The sequence below is a fragment of the Bacillus rossius genome, chromosome 3, assembly GCF_032445375.1.
Source record: "Bacillus rossius redtenbacheri isolate Brsri chromosome 3, Brsri_v3, whole genome shotgun sequence".
NCBI classification, from domain to species: Eukaryota; Metazoa; Arthropoda; class Insecta; order Phasmatodea; family Bacillidae; genus Bacillus; species Bacillus rossius.
The window spans coordinates 14,285,188-14,310,492 of NC_086332.1; the positions used below are offsets into that span (position 1 = coordinate 14,285,188).

Sequence of the window (25,305 nt, forward strand, 5' to 3'; positions counted from 1 at the left end):
GGCATGTTGTCTTCCTTGACAAGGACCACCATTCCTGACTGAATGTTGGCATTCTTAGACTGCCATTTACTTCTTTGTTGTAGTGAGTTCAGATAGTCTTTAGACCAATGGGTCCACAACTGTTGAGATAACCTTTGAACATATTGCCACCTGGATAGCTGCTTCATTGGTAAGTCAGACACATCAGGCTCAGGAAAGGACATGAGTGGACAACCAATTAGGAAATGTCCAGGACTAAGGTAACTAGGGTCATTAGGGTCGTCGCACAACACTGTCAGTGGCCTGGAATTGAGACATGCCTCTATTTGAGCGAGCAATGTAGTCAGCTCTTCAAAGGTAAGAAGGGATTTTCCTGCCACCCTTCTCAAATGATGCTTCAATGATCGCACTCCAGCCTCCCATAGCCCACCAAAATGAGGGGAACTTGGGGGAATAAAGTGCCATGTGATACCCTCTGATGATGCAAACCCATGTAGCATTTGGCTGGATTCATCATTAAAGAAAAGTTTCCGAAGTTGTTGTAGTTCCTTGTTAGCACCAACAAAGTTGGTAGCATTGTCACTATAAAGATTTAACACCTTGCCTCGGCGAGCTATAAACCGCCGGAGTGCCGCAATAAAAGCCTCTGACGTAAGAGAACTGACCAGTTCTAAATGGATCGCTTTTGTTGCCAAGCAGACAAAAACAGCTATGTAGCACTTGACCACAGATTTGCTCCTGACACTACCAGATTTTACTGCCAGGGGTCCTGCATAGTCAATACCAGTGTTCAGAAATGCACGAGCAGGCCGAACCCTTGCTGCTGGTAATTGGCCCATCAGTTGTTGGGTCACAACTCCCTTCAGTTTTGAACATGTCACACACTTGTGGATGACAGAGCGCACATTTTGACGAATTTTTGGTATCCAGAACTCCTGGCGCAATGATGCTATCAAAAGTTGAGGCCCCGCATGTAGCAGACGTTTGTGTTCAGCTGTAATTATGAGTCTTGTAATGTGGTGTTTGGGTGGCAGGATAAGTTGGTGCTTGTTACCGAAAGGCAGCTCCGAATGATGTAAACGTCCACCCACACGTAAGCACCCCTTTGTGTCAATGAAGATATTCAAGTCCTTTAACTCACTTTTAGAGTTGACTACATTAATTTCCTTTAAATCATTTATTTCCTTTAGAAACTCCTCATGTTGTGCAATCTTGATGCAGGTTTGCAAAGATTTCTGTAACTCTTCAGCTGTCAAGAAGCCTGTCTTTTTGTTCACTGTATGTCTTGCATTGTATGCAAATCTTTGGACGTATGCAATTACTCTTTTAAGTCTAGCTAGTGAGGAAAAGTCTCTCAGAGTGTTTTGAAAACAGTTCATGGTTGGTTTTGTTGCCATTGCAGAGATCACTGGCATTCGTTGTTCTGGAGTATTTTTGTCTTGATCCTTGCTGGCTGTACAGGGCCAAGCATCTGGTTGCTGCAGAAGCCATGATGGACCATACCACCACAGATGTAAGTGATGCAATGTCACTGGATCAACTCCTCTAGAGATTAAGTCAGCAGGGTTGTCTTGCGATCTTACATGTCTCCATTGACATCCATTGGTTAAATCCTGAATATGTTCTACTCTGTTTGCAACAAATGATTTCCATCTTGCAGCTGGTGAGTCTAACCAGGACAGGACAATTGTGGAATCCGACCAAAGTGTGATACTGGAAACACTGAGTTCTAGAACTGGCAATGTCCTGCTTAATAGGTCTGCAAGTAGTACTGCACCACATAATTGCAATCGAGGAAGAGTTGTGTGTTTAACTGGAGCAACCCGAGATTTGGAAACCAGTAACTTCACTGCCACGTTACCACAACTAGAAACAGATCTTAGGTACAGACAGGCCCCATATGCTTGTTCGCTGGCATCTGAGAACCCATGAACTTGCACATCACAGTTTAGACCACTGACAAGTACATGTCTATCGATTTCGATGTCTCTGACAGCTGCTAGTCTCACATAGAGCTTTTGCCACTGCAATGTAAATTCTGGTGGAATGATTTCATCCCAACCTAACTGGAGGGACCAAAGTTTTTGTAGAAATATCTTGAAACAAATGACCACTGGACTAATCAGTCCCAAAGGATCAAATATGGATGAAACTGCTGAAGATATCATGCGCTTTGTTGTACCACTTAACTGATCATGTGTCCTCATAGCTGGTCCTATAGTATTCGTTGCTACATGAAATGTGTCAGTCACTGGCTGCCACAATAGACCAAGAGTTCTTACTTCATCTGAAGTTTCAAATGAGTGCAGTGCTTGATTTTCTCTATACTCTGGTGAAATTGCTTCTAGAACAGCTGGGTGATTAGAACAAAATTTTCTTAAGGGAAAGCCACCAGAGTTAAGAAGTTTGATCAGTTGATCTTGTATGCTAAGTGCCTCTTCTACTGTGTTAGCCCCACAGAGTACATCATCTACATAAAAATCCCTCTTCAATATTTCTGCTGCTTTAGGGTACTGGTGACATTCATCTGCAGCAAGCTGCTGCAGGCACCTTGTAGCCAAAAATGGCGCAGAAGCTGTGCCATAAGTTACAGTTTGAAGCTCATAGATCTTGACTAGATCATCTGGAGATTTTCTCCATAAGATTCGCTGAAGTCTGGTGTCATTAGGATGAATGTTGATCTGTCTATACATTTTTTCAATATCTGCTGTAAAGGCTATTGCATGTGTTCTGAATCTCACGATTATTGAATACAAGTCCTGCTGTATGGTTGCACCAACCAGAAGTGTATCATTGAGGGATACACCTGTTGTGGTTTTTGCAGATGCATCGAAAACTACCCGTGTTTTTGTTGTTGAACTTGATGCCTTTACCACTGCATGATGGGGAAGATAATATGCCATATTTTCATTTCTACTCGTATCCCTTATTTCTGACATGTGCCCTAACATCTCATACTCCTCCATAAATTTATTGTATTCAGTACGAAGTTCTGGTTGCTTGTGTAAACGATGTTCCAATTGCTGCAACCTTCTAAGTGCATGATCATGCGAGTCACCCAATTTAAGTTCATCTTGACAACGTGGTAATCTGACTGTGTACCTGCCATTGGAGTCCCTAGTGGTGTGGTTTATGAAGTGCTCCTCACACTGAATTTCTTCCTTTGAGCCTAGTGCTTGATTAACTTCTTCAATTTCCCAAAATTTTTGTAGTCTCCTGTCAAGTGTTAAGTCACGTCTGGAAAGGAAAGACTTAGAATGTGAAGATGGAACCTTTGTGTTATGTGATTTAACACGTCCAGATAGGATGTAGCCTAGCTCTGTGTTTTGAAGTACTGGATAATAACCTGTCCTGGTTCTTTTATCCCCCTTTAACAAATGACAGAAAAGCTCAGCTCCAATCAGAAGATCAATTCTTCCTGGCTGATCAAACTTATCATCGGCTAGCACAACATCATGAGGAATGTTCCAGCCTTGGGTGTCTATGGATACTGCTGGAACATTGTCAGTTATTTTTTGCAGAATTGCACAGTTGAGATTTGTCCTAAAGTTGCTAGTGTTAGAATGCAGCTCAATGTTTACACTATGAGTTGCTTGAGCCAGGACATTACCGATTCCATGTATGGGCATTCTGTCGTATGACCGCCGTAGATTAAGTAACTTGGCTAATGAGTCTGTTATGAAGTTGCTTTGTGATGCTGAGTCAAGTAGGGCACGGCACAGGTGCAGCTTTCCTGAACTGTCGCATACCTTAACTATGGCTGTTGACAGTAAAACATGAGTGGTACTTCTGATTTTCAAGCTACAATAACTTGCTGTTGAGCCCCTTAGGCTATTTGCATTGCCAATGCCAGATTCTTGTGTTGATGCAGTGCTGTTCTCTAGGTATGATATTTTATTGTTATGATTCTGGCGGGTTTCTTGATTTTCTCGATGTAGCAGTGTGTGGTGCCTTTTTGTGCATTTTCCACAATGGCCAGACCAACATTTTGCTTCATGATGAGATGATCTAAGACAATTGAAGCATAAGTTGTGCTGCCTTGCATATTCGTACCTCTCTTCTACACTGGCTTCTGCGAATGAACTACATTTGTAAAGTGAATGATTCTGATTACAGAATGGGCAATTATCAGTGTTAGTTGCCACAAAAATGTTAGTATTTCTAGAAGTGCTAGCATACTTGATTTTGGAATCATTTGAAGTGACACTGGAGGCATTATTGAACCTTGCATTTTGACTTGACTGAATAAGTTCCAGTGCCTGGCATCGCTTTTCCAGAAATCCCAACAGTCTCTCAAGGGAAGGAAATTCACAAGATGCAGTTTCGTGTTCCCACTCCCTTCTTGTATTGATATCTGTATGATCAAGCAATATATGTATGAGCAGGGTTTCATGAAGTGGTGTGTCAGTCTTGAGACTAGTTATAGCATTTAGATTATGCCTGACATGGCTAACGAGCTGTCGTAATTGTGGTCCTGACTCTTTGGTTACTTTTGGTGGTGTTAACAGTTCTGTTACATATTTGGCCACAATAAGCTTGGGATTGTTATAACGCTGGTTTAGTAACTGCCATGCCACTTGAAAGTTTTCGTCGGAAATAGTCAAATTTTGCACCATTTCAAGTGCTTCACCTTTCAATGAAGAAATCAAGTAGTGAAGTTTCTGTACTTCTGGGAGAGATTTATTGCCAACGATCAAACCCTTGAATGTGTCCCTGAATTGTACCCATGTTGCAAAATCACCAGAAAATGTAGGCAGATTGACTGCAGGGAGATGTAAATAATTGGGTTTGCCATGGGTAGATTTATCTGTTGAACTGAGTGTCATAAATGTTTCTAAGTGGGCCTTAACATGATAAAACATAGCTTCAAATTCCGCTCTGTGTTCACTATGGTCAGTTTCTTCATCATCCAATTCCAATTTTAATTGTACATCGTCAAACCGTGACCATAAGTCGGGAAGTGCCTGTAATCTACTTAGAATCTCACCAATGTTCTGAGACTCACTGTAATTGGATGCAAAGGTTTGCATACGAGTCAATGAACCCTTGTACACAGCGCGTTGTTTCTTAAGTCGTTTGCACTGATCCTCATCCATGGTCAAAAATCGACATACAATATACAATGGATATGAGTAGGAGGATTAGTAGGGACAAGGGAGGCCTGTCATGATGTCTGACTAACCTGTCTCTGTTCAATGTTGATCCTGAAGAACCCCAGTAGTAGTCCAAATTATACTTCGTCTGCTGGCATTTGCACTTTATTGCTGGGAATACTTGTCGCGGATGAACGCTAGTTCAGATGCGCGCGTAGTTGCGTTTTTACCGCTCGTGCCTCGCCGGAAACATGCGCGGACGCGACCGGGAATGATTGCGATGACGTAACACGGGAAGCTCCCAAACTGCACCAAGTCTCTTACACAAACACATTGACTGTTCGTTACATTTGTATAAATTACGCCACTGTATTGTTAGTCGTGTTTTCATAGTGCGCGGAACCGGTAAACACTCACTTGTCGTACCGATCCGGCCCGGAGGACCAAAATGTTGCAAGCTTACTGTAATGCAGGGCTGTGAAATGATAACAACATTGTTCACTGCAATATTTACTGGGCATCTTTGTGTGCAGTCACACGCAGAGCCTACAGACACACTGTCCCTTCGCGAGCTCTCCCGCTCCCGCTTCACGGCACCCCTCTGTCCGCTACCCTTCAAAACCGGTTTCAATCCTCCCCTGCCTGACCCTCTTCTGCCAGTACAGTCTGTCCATCACCATTATTGATACACAACATCAAACATCCATAAAAGATTGTCGCAGGCAGCAATAGCATCTTTAATTCTGTGTCTCAACTCTGGCAAATCATTAGGTAGCTGCGGAATGTAGACACAGTCTTTTATAAAGCCCCAAAGGAAAAAAAAATTGCATGTCGTTATGTCAGGTGAACGTGGAGGCCAGCGAAAAAGAGTTATGTCGTCTCGACCATTACGACCAATCCAACGGTCAGGGACTCTGACGTACAACCACTCTCGTTCAAAGAGATTCCAATGGGGAAGGGGCTCCATCCTGTTGACAAATAAAGTTTACATGTTCATCCTATACTAATTGGGGAAATTACGCTCAGGAGTTGCCATTTTGTGTGGGGACACTGCAAGCGAGAAAACTGCAAAGCAGTACTCGCGCATACACTTATCTAAAACTGTTTGAGTTACTCTTTAGTTGTGGACCTTGAACCAACACTACAACTTTTTTCTTTTATGGACATACTGTACATTACTTATCTTTATGAATAAAGACAATGTACAAAAACTTACACATTTTTAAAACCAAATAGACCTAAAAATAAAACCATTCAATCTTCTCTATTGATCATGCAATGCAACTACTGTATCTCACTTTTAACTCGATCATTAAACGCAGAGGTCCATTGGCCTTGCAGCGTGGCCCCGCGAGAGGTCATGTGATAAGTTCCAACCTAAGGACCCAACAAAAAAAAAAAAAATGTTAGTTCTACCCAAGCTTTACTGGTGCTTGCAGCAAGTTTGCTTGTTCTCAAAAAAAGGTTTGTAACTGGTACATCTTCTAGACTAAGCATACGATCATATACTTTTCATATACAATAGTATTTTTCAGAATGTTAAAACAATAACTAATATTATTTGAATTTTTCCATTAATATTTTTTTTTTACAAAAAAAAATAGCTTTACTGGGCCAGTCCTAAGCATTAAAAAAACTATCTTTGCTCCAAAATATTGTTACTTCTAAACCACACACGTGGAAAAGTTGCTGCCCTCTGAAGTTCAAAGCTCGAGAAATCCTATAACGTGTTAGCTTGTAAATGAACCCTGTGTGCTGTTCACTGCTGAATTACTACATACCCTGCTCTGTATTTTCTGATGGCAGGAAATACCAAACTCATGAATAAAATTAAGAACTTCATACCCTCTGCCTCACAGCAAATTGGTAAGTACATGAATGCTAATCCCAAATGTGTATTGTTTATAAAAAAAATTTCCATTAAATACCCACACCCTAAAATTTAAAATATCAAAAGTGACTTTATTTTTATTTATATCTGTAAACAAGTGCATTTTGGAAAGTTTTAACAGCTATTTTCCACAACTTATAAATTGTTATAGTAATGGTTAAAATAAAACTAAATTCTCAAAATCTATTTACATAAGTCTATAAAGTGATAATAATATTCACTATATAACATAAGATAATTATAGGGACTAACTTCATATTTTGAATAACAGCGATGCACTACCCTTACAAAAAAAGTTTTATTTTGCAAAAAAATTACATGTCCACCACATGCATTACAAGATAGAAGTATAAGAATGTATAATAATGTTTGCAAGTCTGTAAGTGTGCAGGTATGTCAGTGCACAATATATAATAATGCAACGTGCCATTAGGCTTCTGCGATTACTGTTTTATTCTTCATTCGAATTTTGAATTGAATATCGCAGTATTAAAAAATAATGAATATTTTTCTAATTAAATTTTAACATACAGTGAAAATTATTTTTTCTCACTTCACATGACTCCTAGAAAAATTGATCAAAAACACAGTAAAATAAAAAAGAGATGAATATATATGGAGCTATGATAAAAAGGTGTAAAATGGAAGAAAGTTTAAAAGTTGTACTGATGATCTGCTTATATACATAAAATTATTTTTAATAATTGTACATCATAATCACTTATTATTTGTTAAATATAAAAACAATGAGTGCAGAATGTTGCAGAAAACAAAACTAGATTTTTTTACAAATCATCTTAGCCTCAGATGTGTTATATATTTTACTTTTTTTTTTATAATGAATCCAACATGGTGTAGGCGTAGCTATTCAATTTGAAATTTTGAATCAAATATCATATTATTCACAAATATTGATTATATTTTAATCCTTGCAGACCCCTACATGCCATTGAGCGCTTCACTCCTGGTCATTGCACTTTTTTATGCTCCGATTGTGTCATCACCATAAAGACATTCCACTTCAACAAATACCCCAGGTTCTACCTGCATAAAGACATATGCATGGCAACCACTGGAGTTGACTCCATTGTGTCCATTCAAAGTAATGTGCCATGCCAGTGATGGCCAAGTGGCGGACTGCGACATCTCTCAGTACGGCCTGATTAAGGAATTTTCCAACAAATAAATATTATCAGGTAAACTGTCATGTGTTAACAGTCTTTGTTTGCAAGCATGTAGAACACGTCATCAGCAGACAGGTTACAGAACACATGATACTCAAAGAAATATAAAAAATATTTTTTTATATTTTTGTACTATATATTGTTTTATGGAATTCTTATATTTAAAGAGATTTATTTTTCAGAATAATACGACCTAAAAAAATTGTTCTAAGAAATGTAATATTGATTCATCACAGTAAGGCCCTAAAAAATAGTGAACACGACCATCACTGTGCTATACGATGACAATTTATTTATGTACCACTCCCAATTTAAGTGCCAAAACTGAAACTTTTGTGACTTACGATTATCATTCCTGTCCACAACTACACAGTCTGCCACACCCCTGTAACAACTGACAGACCATAGTCTATTCAGACAAGTAGTTTTGTATTTACTGTGTTTTCTTGCATTATCGTCGCAGATTTTATTCTAAAATCAAGTTTGAAAAGTAGGGGTGCGACCATTGTGCCGAAAAAATTTTTTTGTTAGGTAAAGTTATTCATAAAAACAAGTCCCGTTCATGGAAAGTACGTTTATTTAAAAAAAGGCGGAGTATACAAGAGCACGCCAAACAATCTATATTAATAATTCCTTGAACAAAAACCTTTCTTCAACTTTAAATAGAAAAACCAAAACTCTAACGCGAACGTGTGAACTAACGTGTCGTAGTGTACACACTTGCCACGAAAGAATGCGGGCTATCAAATGTAGTTAACTCGGCACCTGACAGAGAGCACGCGCGTTGGATCCAATCGGCGAGATATCGATATTCGACTACGTGCGCGCGCTCTATATGGGAAGCAACATAACCAAGCATGAATGATGTGCTGGCTACATTTTTATAAGCGGTACACCGCGGTAAGGCAGACAATCAGATAAAGGAAATACCGTTTAAAAACGTCTTTAAAAGAACATTTACACGTCAGACAACTTTGTATTTCCGTTAATTAAATAAATAAGTGGTAATGACAGAGATTAAATTTTAGATTATACCTACACCGCGGCGACGCAGACGATCAGATAAAGGAAATAACTTTTAAAAACGTCTTTGTAAGAAAATTTACACGCCAAACAACGTTGTATTATTCCGTTAATTTATTAAGTAAGTGGTAATGAACGAATAAATATTAGATTTCTAATTTAAAATACTTCGTTTTATATGGAAAAGATACCTACACAAAGCGTTCGGCATCTACTAGCGGGACCAAAAACAACATGCGACGTTTACGCGAGTTTTTTTATCCCAATTTTGAAGCCTAAAATATGGTTGCGACGATTACGGGCGTGCGATGATTCTGTGATAAAACACGGTACATGTCTTTCTAACTGAAGCCAAAAAACTTTGAGAGAATTGTAAAGCGTTCAGAACTGCTGGAATGCAGTATACATAAGGATGGCTGAACTGACACGTGGCAAGGCAGGAATAAGACATAAGAGTGGAAATGGAGGTGAGGAGAAACAAAAGTTAGCGGACAAAGCAAGCAGGAAGAAACACAGATTACTCGCACAATTTCCCAGTGCAGATTTATTACATGCCGATTGCAATCCCTTGCGAAACCAGTAAATACTCCCCGTCAGGGGCGAGACTGAATCGGCGTGGTCACCAGGCAATGGGAAATGGGAAAGCTATTTCATTACAATCAGCGGTGTTAGCTACGAGAGGCTGAGGCAACACATCCCAACACCCTTATCTGTGGTAGGCTCAAAGGAGAATCCCATCCTAAGAGCACCGCACCATCACATCTCCAGGACCTAGAGAGACCGTGATCCGTCCGAGGGCTATCCCGGCACAGGTGGAAGAGAGTATCCCGGGCTACTGCCCCGCTGCAGTTGCAGGGCTGCGGCGGTATGCAGGCGCCGGCCAGGGCAAGAGAACCACCCGGCTGAAGGCCATGCTCGCCTCGCCAGACCTGGCGTTCCTCATGGAGGCGCACTCGGGGCTGAGCGCCACTATCGTGGAGGAGGCAGGTTCGTATGCTGGTTCATTCCGTTACAGCAGCGTTTACCCAACTACCAAACTATTTTTTTTTTTTTTTAAGATTATGACATCCTAACCATAAATTGTTAAAATCTGTGGTGCACTACACAATATTTGGCCATTATTTTTTTTATAATCGTTTTATAATTTTTTTAAGATTTAAATATTGTAGAACAATCATAATAAAAACTACACAATTTTATTCAACTAGGTACCTTAAAGAATTATTATTTTTTTAAATCTATATTTGTACTTGTTTTATCTAAAATATATTTTTATCACCCAAAATCTGAAGCTCACTAGTGTGCCATGGCATTGTGTGCTAAAGAATTCAAAAATATTTTAAAGTATGTAGGTAATGTGACACTGCTAAAAGCGTACTTATTAACATCTATAGATTGTTTCAAAAGGAGTGCTCGAAACACTATATTGTTTGTGTTATATAGTATAGGGGAAAAAGTTAAATCTGAACTGTCTCTCTTATCGCTGTGCGCAGGGGCTGCCTTCCCCTTTACCACCCCTTAACGCGACAGTGTCTGGAGGGGAAGGCGTGGCGACGCCTCCAAATCAAGGCGATGAGTGTCAGCCCGTCTTACACGAACATGACACAAGGGTTATAACACATGAACTGCATGATGTAATCACAACTGGAAAATACACTACATCGTTAACCCATGTCCAAATCATTCAAACACATACATATGTACAAAAATAAATCAAGTTAACAGAACATCAGCATTCTAACAGTCACGCTATTTGTTTGCAGTCATAAAAAACCTCTCTGTGAAAAAAACTATACTATCATAAACAAAAATGCTGCATGTGTTAAAATTACTCTTTCTTTGAAGGCTTGGTTATCAAATTATCATTTGGTTAAGGGTTCTGTAAAAATAGCATTTTCTTAAAGGTAAAATACAGAACATTTGCGTTTTGTCACTACTTTTTCCATCACTAATGTTCGATGCAAAAACGCGTGTTGATTATAGATACATAATTTTAAGATGCCAACGTAATATTTTAATAGTTAGATAGTTATTATATTATGTTATTTACCTAATCTAAGTCTGATGTGAAGCTGGCATTTTCCGTTTCACTAGAGGAATCTTCGTCTGTAGATTCTTCAAGATTAACAATAATCTTATCTATTTCAGTATCTAATAACCTATCACTGTTCCAGTATTCATTCTCGATTTTTTCCACATGCCGGCAGCATTCTTTCCATTGCTCTTTAGAGTAGCAACTAAACAGCTGTTCACATAATTTCTTCTTGTCTTCGAGTGAGGATGATATTTCTTCGCACACTTGTCCTTTAATATATCCCCACACTAACTCAATCGGATTGAGGTCAGGATGATAGGGTGGAAGCCTGATTACTTCGTGGGAGTTAATATTAATGATTTCGTCAATTTTGTAAGTTTTGGAAGTGGGCACTTGTTTCGCAAGTAATAGTAGGTTGGCTTTTGTTAGGTCAGAAGCGAAAGTTACGTTGTTTATTTTTAGCCACTCTTGAATCACTTGTTTGGTGTTAGCGGAAGTCAGCTTCTTATTTGTCTGTACATTGTGATAACTTGCATTGTCGATAACAATGACGGAGTTTTCAGGCAAATTTGGAAGTAGTTTATGTGTAACCCATTTCGAAAAGTTTTCGAAATTCATGTCATTATGACAATCTCCCATTGTTTGTTTTGACCAGAATATCAACAATGCATTCTGTACAAATCCCTCCTCTCCTCCTGCATCATTCACAATTATTAAACGCTGGCCTTTCCCGATTGGCTCTGTAACACCCAGCTCATTGTCCAATTGCCAACAAAAACTAACGCTGTGGGTAGCATGGATGTACGTTTCATCTACATAAACAATTGAACGACCATCGTTTTGAAACTTGCACATTTCTTGTAGGAAACGCCCCTTAACAGTTTTCTCAAAAATTCTTTACTGCGGTCCAAAACACCATCATCTCGCAAAGCCGTCTTTAATTTATTTAATGTTGGAACAGTTTTCCTGACAGTGTAAAATTCATGCACTTTTCTCCTCACAGCACCACACGTAAAATCGTCGACTTCTAACCTTTTTTGCGTTCTTTTTTTTGCCAGTAGGTGTTGAAAAGTTCAGACCAATTTTACTTTTTACTTTCCCCTCAGCCAAAATCCTTTTTACCGTTGATTTAGACACACCCGTCGCAGCACTTGTCGCTTCGGTAACATTGTATTTTAAACCGTACAGCAACTTTTCTTTCAGATGCGTCGCAACGTTGTATACAATTTCACGCGCCTGTCCTCGCAAGGGTCGTCCTGGAATAAGGTTCGACTTAATTCCTGAGGTTGATGGGATAGGCTCGCTTGTTGTACTGTGTAACCCAGGTCCCGGCATGACGCGCTGACACAATCCTCACGCAGCCGAGTGAAGCGCGGAACTGATCCCCTTCACTTCCCCTGGCGGCTATCACGTGACGGTAGTGTGCGTCACGCCATGAATTGGGGTCTGCGCAGGCTCACAAGTATCTTGCCGGGCTATACTATGTTCTCTAGGTTATTTCACACCAAGAATACGAACACATCAGCATGGGTTACCACAACTGATCCAAGCAAATGTTATATCCCCCATAATTTCTTGTTTGATATGTCACGCTGTTTTATTAATCTACGAGTCAGCATGTACCTAATAAAGATAAATATTTTCAATAGTGTTAGTTTAGGAAGTGATTAAAAATATGTATTAAAGATTACAAACTCTAAAAGTGCCATGTTAAGTTCTTCATAATTTCCAACTTCTTTTAAAATCATAGTATATGTATCTGATGTGTCCAATTCTAGCTTTACAGTTACCCTAAAATGCTTTCGCCTTAATTTTTATTTTCTTTCTTCCAAAGTTTGCACTGCAATAGCTGTTATTATTAGTTCAATTTTTCCTTTACAGCTTTAATATAACAGCATTCTTGTGTTAAAAATTTTTTAAAGTTTCCTTTTTTCACAATCTTTCATGAATTGAAAATCACACACTTTTACTTGCAAACTTGTTAGTGTTGCATGACACTTAAAACATTACATAAATTTCCAAAAAAAAATTTTTGTAAATTTTTTTTCTTTAGTTTTGCTAAATTTGTTTTTTTTTTTAAATCCAGGATATCTGGGTTTTTTTTGTGCCACTAATTACATATTTACATAGCAAAATAAGTGTTTTGTCCACAAGCGTTTTTTTTTTCACATTGTGTCAAAATGAAATTACACTTCATTCGAATATAAGATTTGAAGGTTCTAATCAATCATTTGGAACAAATTTTTTATGACTAATGTGCTGTTTCAGTGCTACTTTCAGGCACAAATGTATGATTTAAAATTTAATTATTTATTTTTAAAGAAGGAAACCAAATAATAAATTTGCATTTTTTAATTTCATTTATTACTGTACACTCCGACGCAATCTTGTGCAACCCAGTGCACCTGCGCTTGCTCGCAGGCTTCAATTAGATACTGTTTGCTGACGGTTTGTGATCGCAGATTGGATTAGATACCTGCAGCCCAGCGTACGTTACACTAAAATAACAATGAAATTGTTAATTTCTTGATGTTTCAGTTCACAGGGACTTGTTGAAGTTTGAGAAAAGTGCGTGACTCGAGGTGACGCAGGGTTCCAGGGCATCTGGGCGAGCGGACTGAGCATCTCGGCGCAGCTGGGCGTGAGGGACAGCAACGAGGCCTCGTGGACGCAGGTGCTGGAGGTGGTGGAGTTCATGGCCGACGCGACCTCCGTCCCCATCCTGCTGGACGCCGACACCGGCTACGGCAACTTCAACAACGCCCGCCGCCTCGTGCGCAAGCTGGAGGAGCGCGGAGTGGCCGGTGGGTGGTCCCAGGCGGACAACCACCTCCGCACTCGGCCGTTTGTCTGCCAACAGCGACAGCACTGGCAGGGACATCGGAACGTTTTCATGAGTTGGGGGGGGGGGGGGGGGGGGGGCGAAGAGATGTATCACACTTACCTCAGTCCTAGATGCAAAATCGTGCTATTTAACGAGTTTCCGAACCAAAACATTAAATATACCATTCCAAGAATTTGATTACGTAGTATGTATTAAATACTACTCCTGACAGTAGATGTAGTACAATTTAAATAAAATACCATCTAGGAATTTGCAATCATTTTACAGTATATTGACGATCGTAAATTTGAATTTCTAATCAATGTGATCACCAATGCAACGTTTGTAACTTATGGTTGAGAAAAATACATACTACTAGGACCAAACATTTATTCTGGGAAAAGGAGGGGGGCAAAATGCTACTCTTCCCCCACCCCATGAATAACAGCACGGGGGCAACTCGCCCCTGCTGCCCCCCCCCCCTGTTCCGACGTCCCTGAGCACTAATGATGGGCAATATGGATGAAAACCAATGTTACCGATGCATTACTTTAACAGATCCTATAACTGATACAAAACCAATTCATAGTGCCTGTCTCCAGAAATTCAATAGTTTTAAGTAATAAGTCAGAACCTTAATAGAATTATTTACTATAAGGATTTTTGGTAGATGACAAAACAAGTATTTTACTGCATGAAAGTTGTGCATAGCACACACATTATGCCTTTGACTAATTAACAAACGCAGCATTCAAGCATAGCCTTAAATTACAGGAAAATTGGAGTAAAAGATGCCTACAGAACTATAAACAATAAATATAAAATATGGGTGACACCTGAATGGATGAAATTATTGTACTTTTTGCATGGGTATCAGTTTTTTATACTTGATAATATCGGAAATGCAAAAAATTGGGAATATCGGCTGATACCGAAACTAAAATGATTACATTGGTACATCACTAAATAGAACTGTCATAAATCAGTCTCAAGGGGAGCATAGCTGTGATGTAATTAAGATTATTAAACCTCACAGCACTTTGAATGTTTTAGTATGTATGCAGTACTGTTTGATATTTTGTGACTAGTACATTAAATAAATACACTGAATTAAAACACAGCTACACATTTACTAATGTTGGAGTTCCAACACAGCAAGTATGTACACTGGACTAGAACATGATCAGACCTTCCGTAAGAACCATTGATTGCTTCCAATTGATATTTATACATTTTACATAATTAACGTTGATAATTAAATTTTTTTTAAATCTCATTAATGAAAACTACAACTTACAATTTTTAACATAGTAAGTTGTTGATATAGCGATGATTGGCCATCAGCTTAGCCTAAAACTAGCCGAGGTAACAACCCCAAGCTGCCGCTATCTTTCATTTGTGAGCAGGTAGGCTATTGGTCCGCTACCACACTTCAAGCCATGAATATCTTCATGACATTTAAAATTATGTGCTTTGTATGAACTTTTAACATTTATATAATTTTATGTTTGCTTAATAATTCATGTAAAAACAAATTTGCCAAATTTTGCTGGTTAAAATAAAACAAAAAAAAATTTTGAGTATACACCTATAACAACAGACAATTTATTTGACCAACAAACATGATGATTATAATTATCCGCTTCATTAAACTGGTACGCTATATATAATAGCAACTACTTAAATAGGTCTAAATGATATAACATTTTTCAGAAAATATTTTAAAAACCAATGCATACCTATGTATATTATCAAGAAGGAAATTAAATATTTAACCTACAAAAGCACATAGTAATAGGTGCCAAATAATTGTTTACATATCTCTCTCAATTGTTTTCAGTCACTTTCTAATAACATACATTGCTCGAAAATATTCTTGAAAATTTATATACCTATTTTTTCCCCTCCATTTTATGTAAAGCAAATTATTTTCAGTAATAAAATTAATACTCAACACACTAAGAAGCTTGTGAAGAATAAAGGAAGTGAACAGCAGTGTTGGGCGGTACAAAGTCATTTACGCTCAAAAATTAAATGGCAGCCAATAAAAATCCAAACCCCGAAAAATTGTAGAATGGCAACGAAACATTATGTTGTCTTAGGATAAATCTGTTACTCTACAATAGGAGAGCAATTCAGTATTTGGGGTTAATACTCAAGTCCTCTGCGTGTTACCAATACATTTTGTATCTAGCATGAATAAACTTTACTACCTACTTTTCTGCACATGCACCGATGATACCCATGATTCATGGTTTCAGGTTGCTGTATAGAAGACAAGTGCTTCCCAAAGACCAACTCTCTTCTCAGTGGACGACGTCAACCACTAGCTGACACACAGGAGTTTGCACTCAAGATTAGGGTATAATTTAAATAATATATACTTAAATACATTAAATCTAATTTTTGTAGAAGTAGAGTTTTTAAAATAGTATATGGCTAAACATACCTTCAGAGAGCTCTATTTTAGGAATAAATTTAGTTTCATAATCATAACTTTGTGTGTTTTAACTGTGAGAAAAAAAAAGTTAGGTGAACCCATGAAGTGTATACTTTACATAATAAATATATAAGAAAGAATCCTCTAGGTCACAAGCATTGTGTACATTAGCAAAATACTCTCTTAACAAATTAAATGTAATTCAATGTACTGTTAGTGAAGAAAATTAGATTTAACTAGTTTCATATTATATTATGTACAGCTTGCAATTTTTTAATTTTAAGTTTGACATCGGGAATTGGTACTGTTACACAACTTGATAAGATGCTATTTTTACATTCAGCTGGAAGTGATTCCACTACCTATCTTCAGTAATGTTTAAGTCAGTAATGCAGAGGGTCATTTTCTTCATCTACTTAGCATACAACACTTGAAGCTCAGGAGATTGGAGGCCATTTCACACCAATGCTTTGTGTAACAATTATAATGATGGCTTATTTTGTAATAGACCAGTAAGCTGGATTGTCCACACAGTGCTGTCCAACAAACAAATCCAAAATCAAACGGTGCAATGATAAGCCACCAATAGCACTTGAGCAGATTGACAAACATAACATATGTACGCTCACATCAAGTCAGTCACAGTTCCAGTCAGTTGAGACCCATCAATGTATAAAAGATAAAAAATAAAAAAAAATAAAGTACTCTGAAAATGGACAAAGTAACAAAAACAAACAAGAAAACTATAACCACAATAAAAAGTTACAAGTTATATCACATGTAAGCGTAAACTGTAGGCATAAACCAAAATATATAGTAGTACCATTGTTGTGTATGTTATGAGGTTGGTAATACGAGACAGTTGAGTGAGAGAGCAGTTTCAAGATGGACACTGGTTAAGGAGGAACTAAGTTATGTATGCGACATGTAAATGTTATAATAAACGAGTTTTAAGAAATACATGAAAACAAGGTAAAGAATAAACAAAACATGGCGCAGTCGAGTGACTCGGACCTAACATTTCCCGCATAATCGGTAAGGATACAGTGCTAATTCGCTCACGTGGCATTCCAGTGTGCCACGTGGCATTCCAGTGACAATGTCGGACACAAATAAACCGAGTGCGTTGGATTTATCGGGCAATGTTAGCGAAAACTGGCGGAAGTTCAGGCAGAACTTTGATATTTGTATGTTGGCGTCGGGGAAGTCGGAAAAACCTTTGGAAGTGAAAGCTGCAATACTTCTTAACCTCGTCGGTGAAGATGCGGTGGAAGTCTTCAATACTTTTAACCTAAGTGATGATGATCGAAAACAGTTTAACGCTGTGATAGCAGCATTTGAAACGTATTCTAGTGAGAAAAGAAATGTTCCGTATGAGCGTTTTGTGCTCTATTCGCAAAAACAAAAGGAAGGTGAGCCATTTCAGCAGTTCATCACGGACTTGAAGAAGTTGGTGCGCAGCTGTGAGTTTGGGTCCCAAACAGATGAAATAATTAGAGACTGTGTTTTCATGGGTGTGCGGGACAAGACTTTGCAGAAGGAAATGCTGCGAACCAAAGATTTAACCTTAGAGAAAGCATGTGGTTTAGCGAAGCTAGCAGAAATCAGCGATCAACAACTTCAGTGCCTTCAGTCTACAGAAACGCAAAAGTCGTCTGTGCCGCCCGAGTGGGGTGCTTCTGTAGCAGTTAACACAGTGCAACATAAGGCTAAATGGAACAAAGAGTCGCCGAAGTATTCCCCACAGACCAGTAAACAATTGCACGGGAGCAACTTGAAATGTAAACAATGCAACTTCCAGCATGAAAAAAATAAATGCTTTGCATCCTGAAAACAATGTTTTAAGTGTGGCAAACTGAATCATTTTGCCAATATGTGTAGAACTAATGGTGTAAACATAGTGAGGCGTCATCAAGAAGGGATGACTGCTGATGAAAATGAAGAATGCTATCTTGTGAGCGGCATAGAGAGATGTCTGGAGTTAAGAAATGTAGACAATGTACAAAATGCTGAAGTAGGTAAACAAGGTACAACAATGTGTTTTGAAGTTGTTTTACTTGAAGATTTGAAGCTCAAATTTAAGCTAGACTCAGGCTCTGGGGTGAACATCATTCCTGAAAACATTTTCAGAAAGATCAATAAACAATTTAAGATAAGAAATACCAGTGAAGTTCTTGAGTGCTGTGGGGGGTTCAAAGTCAAACCCATAGGAGTTGTTAACCTACGATGTGAAACCAAACATGCAGTTCAGTATATGGATTTCAGAATAACTGATGCAGACAGAACTTCTATATTGGGGTTACAGGCATGTGCTCAACTCAACCTAGTTAAAAGGGTTCATACTATGGAGAAGAACATCATCAAAACATCTATAAAATTACCATTAACTGAGAAAGAAGTACAGTGTAAGAACACTTTCATCAAAGATAATGAGGACATTTTTACAGGGCTTGGAAAATTTCCCTATGACTGTAAGATCAATGTGCCAGCCAATGCAGTGCCAAAAATGTACCCACCCCGACGTCCTCCTCAAACTATTGCAGTTAAGCTGAAGGAAACACTAGCTGTGTTAGAGAAAAAAGGAATCATACAGAAAGTGGCTGAGACAAATTCATGGGTTAGCAATCTTGTCATAGTTGAGAAATCTGATGGAACTTTAAGGGTGTGCCTTGATCCCCAAGATCTTAACTTGGAAATAAAGAGAGAGTATTACCAAATACCAACACTGGAGCAACTAACAGAAAAACTTTCAGGAAAAAGGTTGTTTTCAGTCTTTGATCTTAAAGATGGGTTCTGGCAAATACCACTAGACGTGACCTCGTGTGACCTGTGCGCTTTCTCGACTCCGTGGGGATGTTACAAATTCTTACGTTTACCATTTGGAATATCGTGTGCACCTGAGAAGTTTCAGGAACTAAATGAACGTGTATTTGACGACATTGAAGGCATTGTTGTTTACTTTGATGACATTCTTGTTGCAGCAGAAACTGAAGTAGAACATGACAAAATTGTGATGCAACTTGTAAACAGAGCAAGAGAAATGAATATAAAATTTAACCCTAAGAAACTTCAATATAAGATACCAGAAGTAAGTTTTCTGGGACATGTGTTTTCTGCAAACCAGATTAAACCTGACCCTAATAGAATTGTAGCTATTCAACACCTACCAGATCCACAAAATCGGAAGGAGCTACAGAAGTTTCTAGGAATGGTTAATTACTTGCGGCCATTCATTTCAAATATGGCAACACTTACTGAACCTCTAAGAGAACTGCTAAAGGCTGATGTCACCTGGCAGTGGCTTATAGGCCACTCTGATTGTGTTACTGACATCAAATCTGCTGTAAGTAGTGCGCCAGCCTTAGGAATATTTGATCCAGCAAAACCTCTTACGATACAGTGTGATGCGTCGCAGAATGGCCTTGGGTGCTGCCTACTTCAAAATGGACAGCCTATTGCACATGGGTCACGAAGCCTAACTGAGAGTGAGAAAAATTGGGCTCAAATCGAGAAAGAGTTATTGGCAATTGTGTTTGCTACTACAAAATTCCATTACTTTATTTATGGCCGTACTGTGGAAATTCTAACTGATCACAAGCCACTGGTACCTATAATGAAAAAACCTGTGGCTAAAATCATGTCCTCTCGACTCCAACGGCTGAATCTCAAATTGCTGAAGTACCACCTGGATGTACATTATTTACCAGGGAAAATGATGCACATTGCGGATCTGCTGTCACAAAGTTACATCAAGGATGGAGTAGATGAAGATGATGAAGATATGAGTGAAATGGTACATAGTGTGAGTAAACATCTACCAATGAGTGAGACACAAAAAACTGAATTTCGATGTGAACTAGCAGAAGACCCTGTGCTAAAGGATGTAGTCAAACTAGTGAAAACGGGATGGCCTTACAAAAAAACGCATGCTCCGGTAAGTTGTCATCCATATTGGCCAATTCAGAATGACTTGTATGTAGAAGATAATCTCTTGTTCTATGAGGACCAAATTGTTGTCCCTAAAAAATTACGAGGGAAAATGTTACACATGCTTCATGAAGGTCACTTTGGCATTGGTAAAACCAAATCCAGAGCACGCTCTTTGTTTTATTGGCCTGGTATGAGTGTGGACATAGAGAGGTTTGTGTCAGAGTGCAAGGTCTGTGAAAAGTACAGGATCACTAATAGGAAAGAATCACTTATCCCACACCCAGTCCCTACATTACCATTTCAAAAAGTGGGAGTTGATATTCTGGAGTTCGAAGGCAAGAGTTACCTTGTTGTATATGATTATTTCTCGAAGTGGTTGGAAATTGTGCTATTATCCAGTAAGCAGTCACATAGTGTAATTAGTGCTCTGAAAGGTATCTTCTGCACTCATGGGATACCTAGAACTATAGTTTGTGACAACATGCCGTTTCAATCTTATGAATGTAAATGCTTTGCTCGTGAATATGAGTTCAAGTTTTGCACATCCAGTCCCCATTATCATCAGTCAAATGGCATGGCTGAAAAAGGGGTTGGAATTGCTAAAACCATATTACGCAAGAGCAAAGAAGCAGGAATTGAATATTGGCTGGCTCTAATGGAATACCGTAACACTCCTCTTGCTGGTCTAGAGTATGCACCTGCACAGATATTAATGAGTCGTCTTGTTAGAACACGAATTCCTATAGCAACCAATAACCTAGTTCCAAAGGTATTTCCAAATGTGAAGACAAAATTACTTTCCAAGCAGTTACAGACCAAGCAGGAATATGATAAAAGGGCCCAGAGAAAGACCCTAGAATATGCCAGGGGTCAGCCTGTCGTGGTTCAAAAAGATATAGTGTGGGAGCCAGCCACCATTGTGAAAAAACATGAAACACCCAGGTCGTACATAATAAGTGACAAGTCAGGCAAGCTGTTGCGTAGAAATACTAAGTATCTCAGGCCATCCTGTCAAAAGGTATTGCCAGAGGACCAGTGTGCTAGTCCAAGTGGTGATTGTTTCAGTAAGGGCGATGTAAATGAAAATCGTAGAAGCAGTGAATATGTGGAAGACGACAGGGACATGTGTGTGATCAATAATGCAAATAGTAGAAGCAGAGAATGTGTTGAAGATGACAGGGACATGTGTGTGATTAATTAGTAATTCTGACAAAAGTGAGTTTGCGGAAGAAGTGAAAAAGGTAAAGGGACAAATTAGCTCCCCAGACTTTAAAGGTTTTGATAACAGTTCGTTATCAGGAAATGTACCAAACAACATTGATAATGATTTGAATGTTCATGCCACTCCTCTGAATGAGTATGTTACCAGAGTAGGTCGCAAAAATTGTAAACCAATTAGATATCAGTAAAGGGAATGTGTTGTGTATGTTGTGAGGTTGGTAATACGAGACAGTTGAGTGAGAGAGCAGTTTCAAGATGGACACTGGTTAAGGAGGAACTAAGTTATGTATGTGACATGTAAATGTTATAATAAACGAGTTTTAAGAAATACATGAAAACAAGGTAAAGAATAAACAATACAACCATAATCTATATTAATGGCTAACTGGGGCCTAGAATTTAAAACCTTGCTGCAAGTTGGAGATAATACACATTTTGAATGTAAATTACGTGAAGGAAAAAAAAATACTTCAGGTGGTGCAATAAAGATGTTCCACACTTTCCGAGATTTTGATCTGTGCAGTAACTTTAGAGAGGATATTTTCAATGCAATATTATTGTGATTTAATTTTTTTTTTCTTATGTTCCACAGCATTATAATGGAAAAAGACTACAATCTTGCAGCAAGGTTCCTCAACTGTCCTCTACGTTACTAACACTAGAATGTCGCAGTTTACCTGGATTTCGGAAGGTGTTCCTGAATTTCCCAGCCATTCCAAACACGCATGCAGGCCCGTGTCCTAGGCGTGCAAGGACCACCAGCGGGACCCGGACTTCTGCGTGGTGGCGCGGGTGGAGGCCTTCATCGCCGGCTGGGGGCTGGAGGAGGCCCTGGGGCGGGCCGAGGCTTACCGCGAGGCCGGGGCAGACGCCGTGCTCATCCACAGCAGCAAGGCAGACCCTTCCGACATCCAGGCCTTCATGGCCCGGTGGCAGGACAAGGTTCGTTCATTAGACTTTCGACCAACCAGCAAGGCTGACGTCCGTAGCGCAGTTTGTTCAAGCGCCAACTACGGTGCGACGGGTTCTGATCAGGGTGTTCACAAGGAAAAAAATATTTCGTACCAACTTAGGTGAGAAAAAAGTACTAGATTTGAAAAAAAAAAAAAAAAAAGTATTCAATTACAATTTTTTTCATGGTTTTAACAATTTAGGAAGTTATTATGGCATTGCAATGCTGGAACTTAAATATCACACCACACACACACATAAATTCCATAGTTTTTAAAAATAATTACGCTTCATAATAAAACATATTGGAGTTACTGTAATATTATGATATTAAAGAAAAAAGTACTAGACCACTAAAAAAAACTTACAAAAGTACCTACTAGATCTAGTACGAAAGTACTAACTGTGGAGACCCTGGTTCTGATCCCAGGTAAGGCATGGAAATGTGTATCATTTCAAAACTATAAGATTAGATCAAGTTTAGTTTGCAAGCTTGATCATGTCCAGGCCACAAAATGCAATAACCACCGTCGTTCTGTGCCAAGGGGCCTGTGGTCATCGTACCCACCAAGTACTACACCACTCCGACCAGCCGCTTCCGTGAGCTGGGCATCTCGACGGTGATCTGGGCCAACCACAACCTGCGAGCGTCCGTCCTGGCCATGCAGGAGACGAGCCGGAGGATCATGGCGGAGCAGTCCCTCGTCAACATCGAGAAAAAGGTACCACCGAGCCCTAGCGAGCAGCCCCGTGTCTCGGCAGCGGCTGTGGTTTCCGACACACGCCAACACTTTTTACGCAATGGTGCCCCAACTCTTCATACAACATAACAGGGCATCCACAAATAACTGGCGAACCAATTTCAATACTTTTTTCAGGACCTTCCCACAAAATGTTTTTTAACTTAAGGGTGATTTAAATATTAATATACAACCAAGATTAAACATGAACAAATGTAATAACAAAATTTATCTACAATTTGCACAACCGTACAGACTTTTTAAGTTAAAAAGCCTCAAACTTTAGCAGAGATAATTTCCACATAATTTAAGATGACAAGTCACCAAATATTTGAAATTTTACATGACTATAAATTGACGTGAGGCATCAAAAAAACATAATGCAAGATAGCAAAACACTGTTGGAAAATAAAGTTTTGTGACTTTTAACACCATTGCTGTTTATTGTCCTTGTTTCCTTACTTTTTCATGACTTTTATGACCTGTAGACAGCCTGTTTAATGTAGAAAAGGCTGACCAGCTACACTTGCTACTAAGATCGCAGACTGACATATGTATTAGACATTAAGAAATATTAGATATGTCATCAAATAGTTGTAGTTTTGACATTTTTATGTAATATAACTTGTCCAATAATTTGGTGTTAACTTGTACAGACAAATCAAAAGATAATTTATTCTCTAATACAACTAATGTCTCTAATCTGCTTATTTTAAAAGAGAAAAATTCTATACTTATGCACACATTCTGCCTTCACATGGTTACCAAAATCTTTCTGACGTATGCATTTAATGACGGTGACTGTAAAACAACGAGGCATTTCCAGGGAAAATGTTCACTACTTGGCTACTTCCTTTTTTTGTCATCTTAACACTAACTTTCTACACAATTAAATTTAAAAAAAAAAAAAAAGTGAAAAAAAGTAACTTTTTCAATTTAGTCCATGAAAATTACATTGTTTCAGGTGGCCAGTGTACAGGAAATATTTAGACTGCAGAAAGATCAAGAGCTACAGGAAGCGGAGGATAAATACCTGCCGAAAAAGTGACAGTACCTACCAAGGACTTTGCAACACAGTACTTGAATTTCAATGTCATTACAACAACATGACTACATTAAAATTAAGATATTAAGGGAAATATGTGGATGCTTGTATTTACACCTATGTTTCAATTGACAATTTGTCAGACCAGGATCATGATCTGCATGGATTTTTTTACAAAAAGGTGTGGAACTGTAACACAGAAACCTGTAGTCGTATTTGCTGTTGTTGGTTTGTATTAGAGAACACTTATTACAGCCTCTCTCAAGCTCTACTAGCATGTTGTACATTCTTCTGAATCCACTGCTTAATGAGTTTTGCACAATCATTAGTGAAACAAAATTTTTTATACAATCAATCTTGTAACACCTATTCTTAGGGGCCAAAACAATTAGAATCTCTCTACAGATACTATATTTTTTTGCTAATTTATGTATACTTTAGATGTTTAATTTACGTAACTTCCGGTGTTTTTTTTTTTACTTAGTTCCACATAAATGCTATTTTAGATAATTTTCTAAATAAATGCTTTTTCTTAAACTAAATTAATTTAAATTGTCATTCATTTGTAAAATATCCTTTTATAAAATGCCACTATTTTGATGACTGTAAAAAACAATTATCAAATTAAGAAATAAACAACTCTGTGCTGTAAACTTTCAGTAACCTGACTCATCAATTGTTCATAATTTGCAATTTGTATGGAACACATGTGCATGTACAATTACACAAGTATTTAGAGAATGTTTGCCCATAAGAAGTATCAGTACTTATTTCAGTTAAAACACAAACACCAAATGTTCACCAACTTTGCAGATTTTCTCAACTCACGGACGAAAGGTGAAAACAAAATTAGCTATTGCAGGAGAGTGAAGTTAACCACAACAGAACTACTGCTTGGCGATTCTCTAAATGTTGCACTTGAACCAGTGGTGATTTTCAGGTTTTTGTG

The 25,305-nt window shown here is 38.5% G+C and overlaps 1 protein-coding gene across 2 annotated transcripts; it reads left to right on the plus strand.

Moving 5' to 3' along the window:
• The first annotated feature begins 6,357 nt into the window (after positions 1-6,357).
• Positions 6,358-25,015, plus strand: LOC134530248 (phosphoenolpyruvate phosphomutase-like). Of its 2 annotated transcripts, XM_063364933.1 has the most exons (8): positions 6,369-6,536; positions 6,879-6,938; positions 10,020-10,157; positions 13,797-14,009; positions 16,291-16,391; positions 22,365-22,562; positions 23,117-23,293; positions 24,276-25,015. In XM_063364933.1, the coding sequence occupies exons 1-8, from the start codon at positions 6,476-6,478 to the stop codon at positions 24,357-24,359; spliced, it is 1,032 nt and encodes a 343-aa protein (XP_063221003.1). In that variant the 5' UTR covers positions 6,369-6,475; the 3' UTR covers positions 24,360-25,015. The 2 variants fall into 2 exon arrangements, with proteins under 2 accessions (XP_063221004.1, XP_063221003.1); XM_063364934.1 differs by lacking the exon at positions 24,276-25,015 and having other exon boundaries at positions 6,358-6,536; positions 22,331-22,562; positions 23,117-23,289.
• Positions 25,016-25,305: the final 290 nt, after the last annotated feature.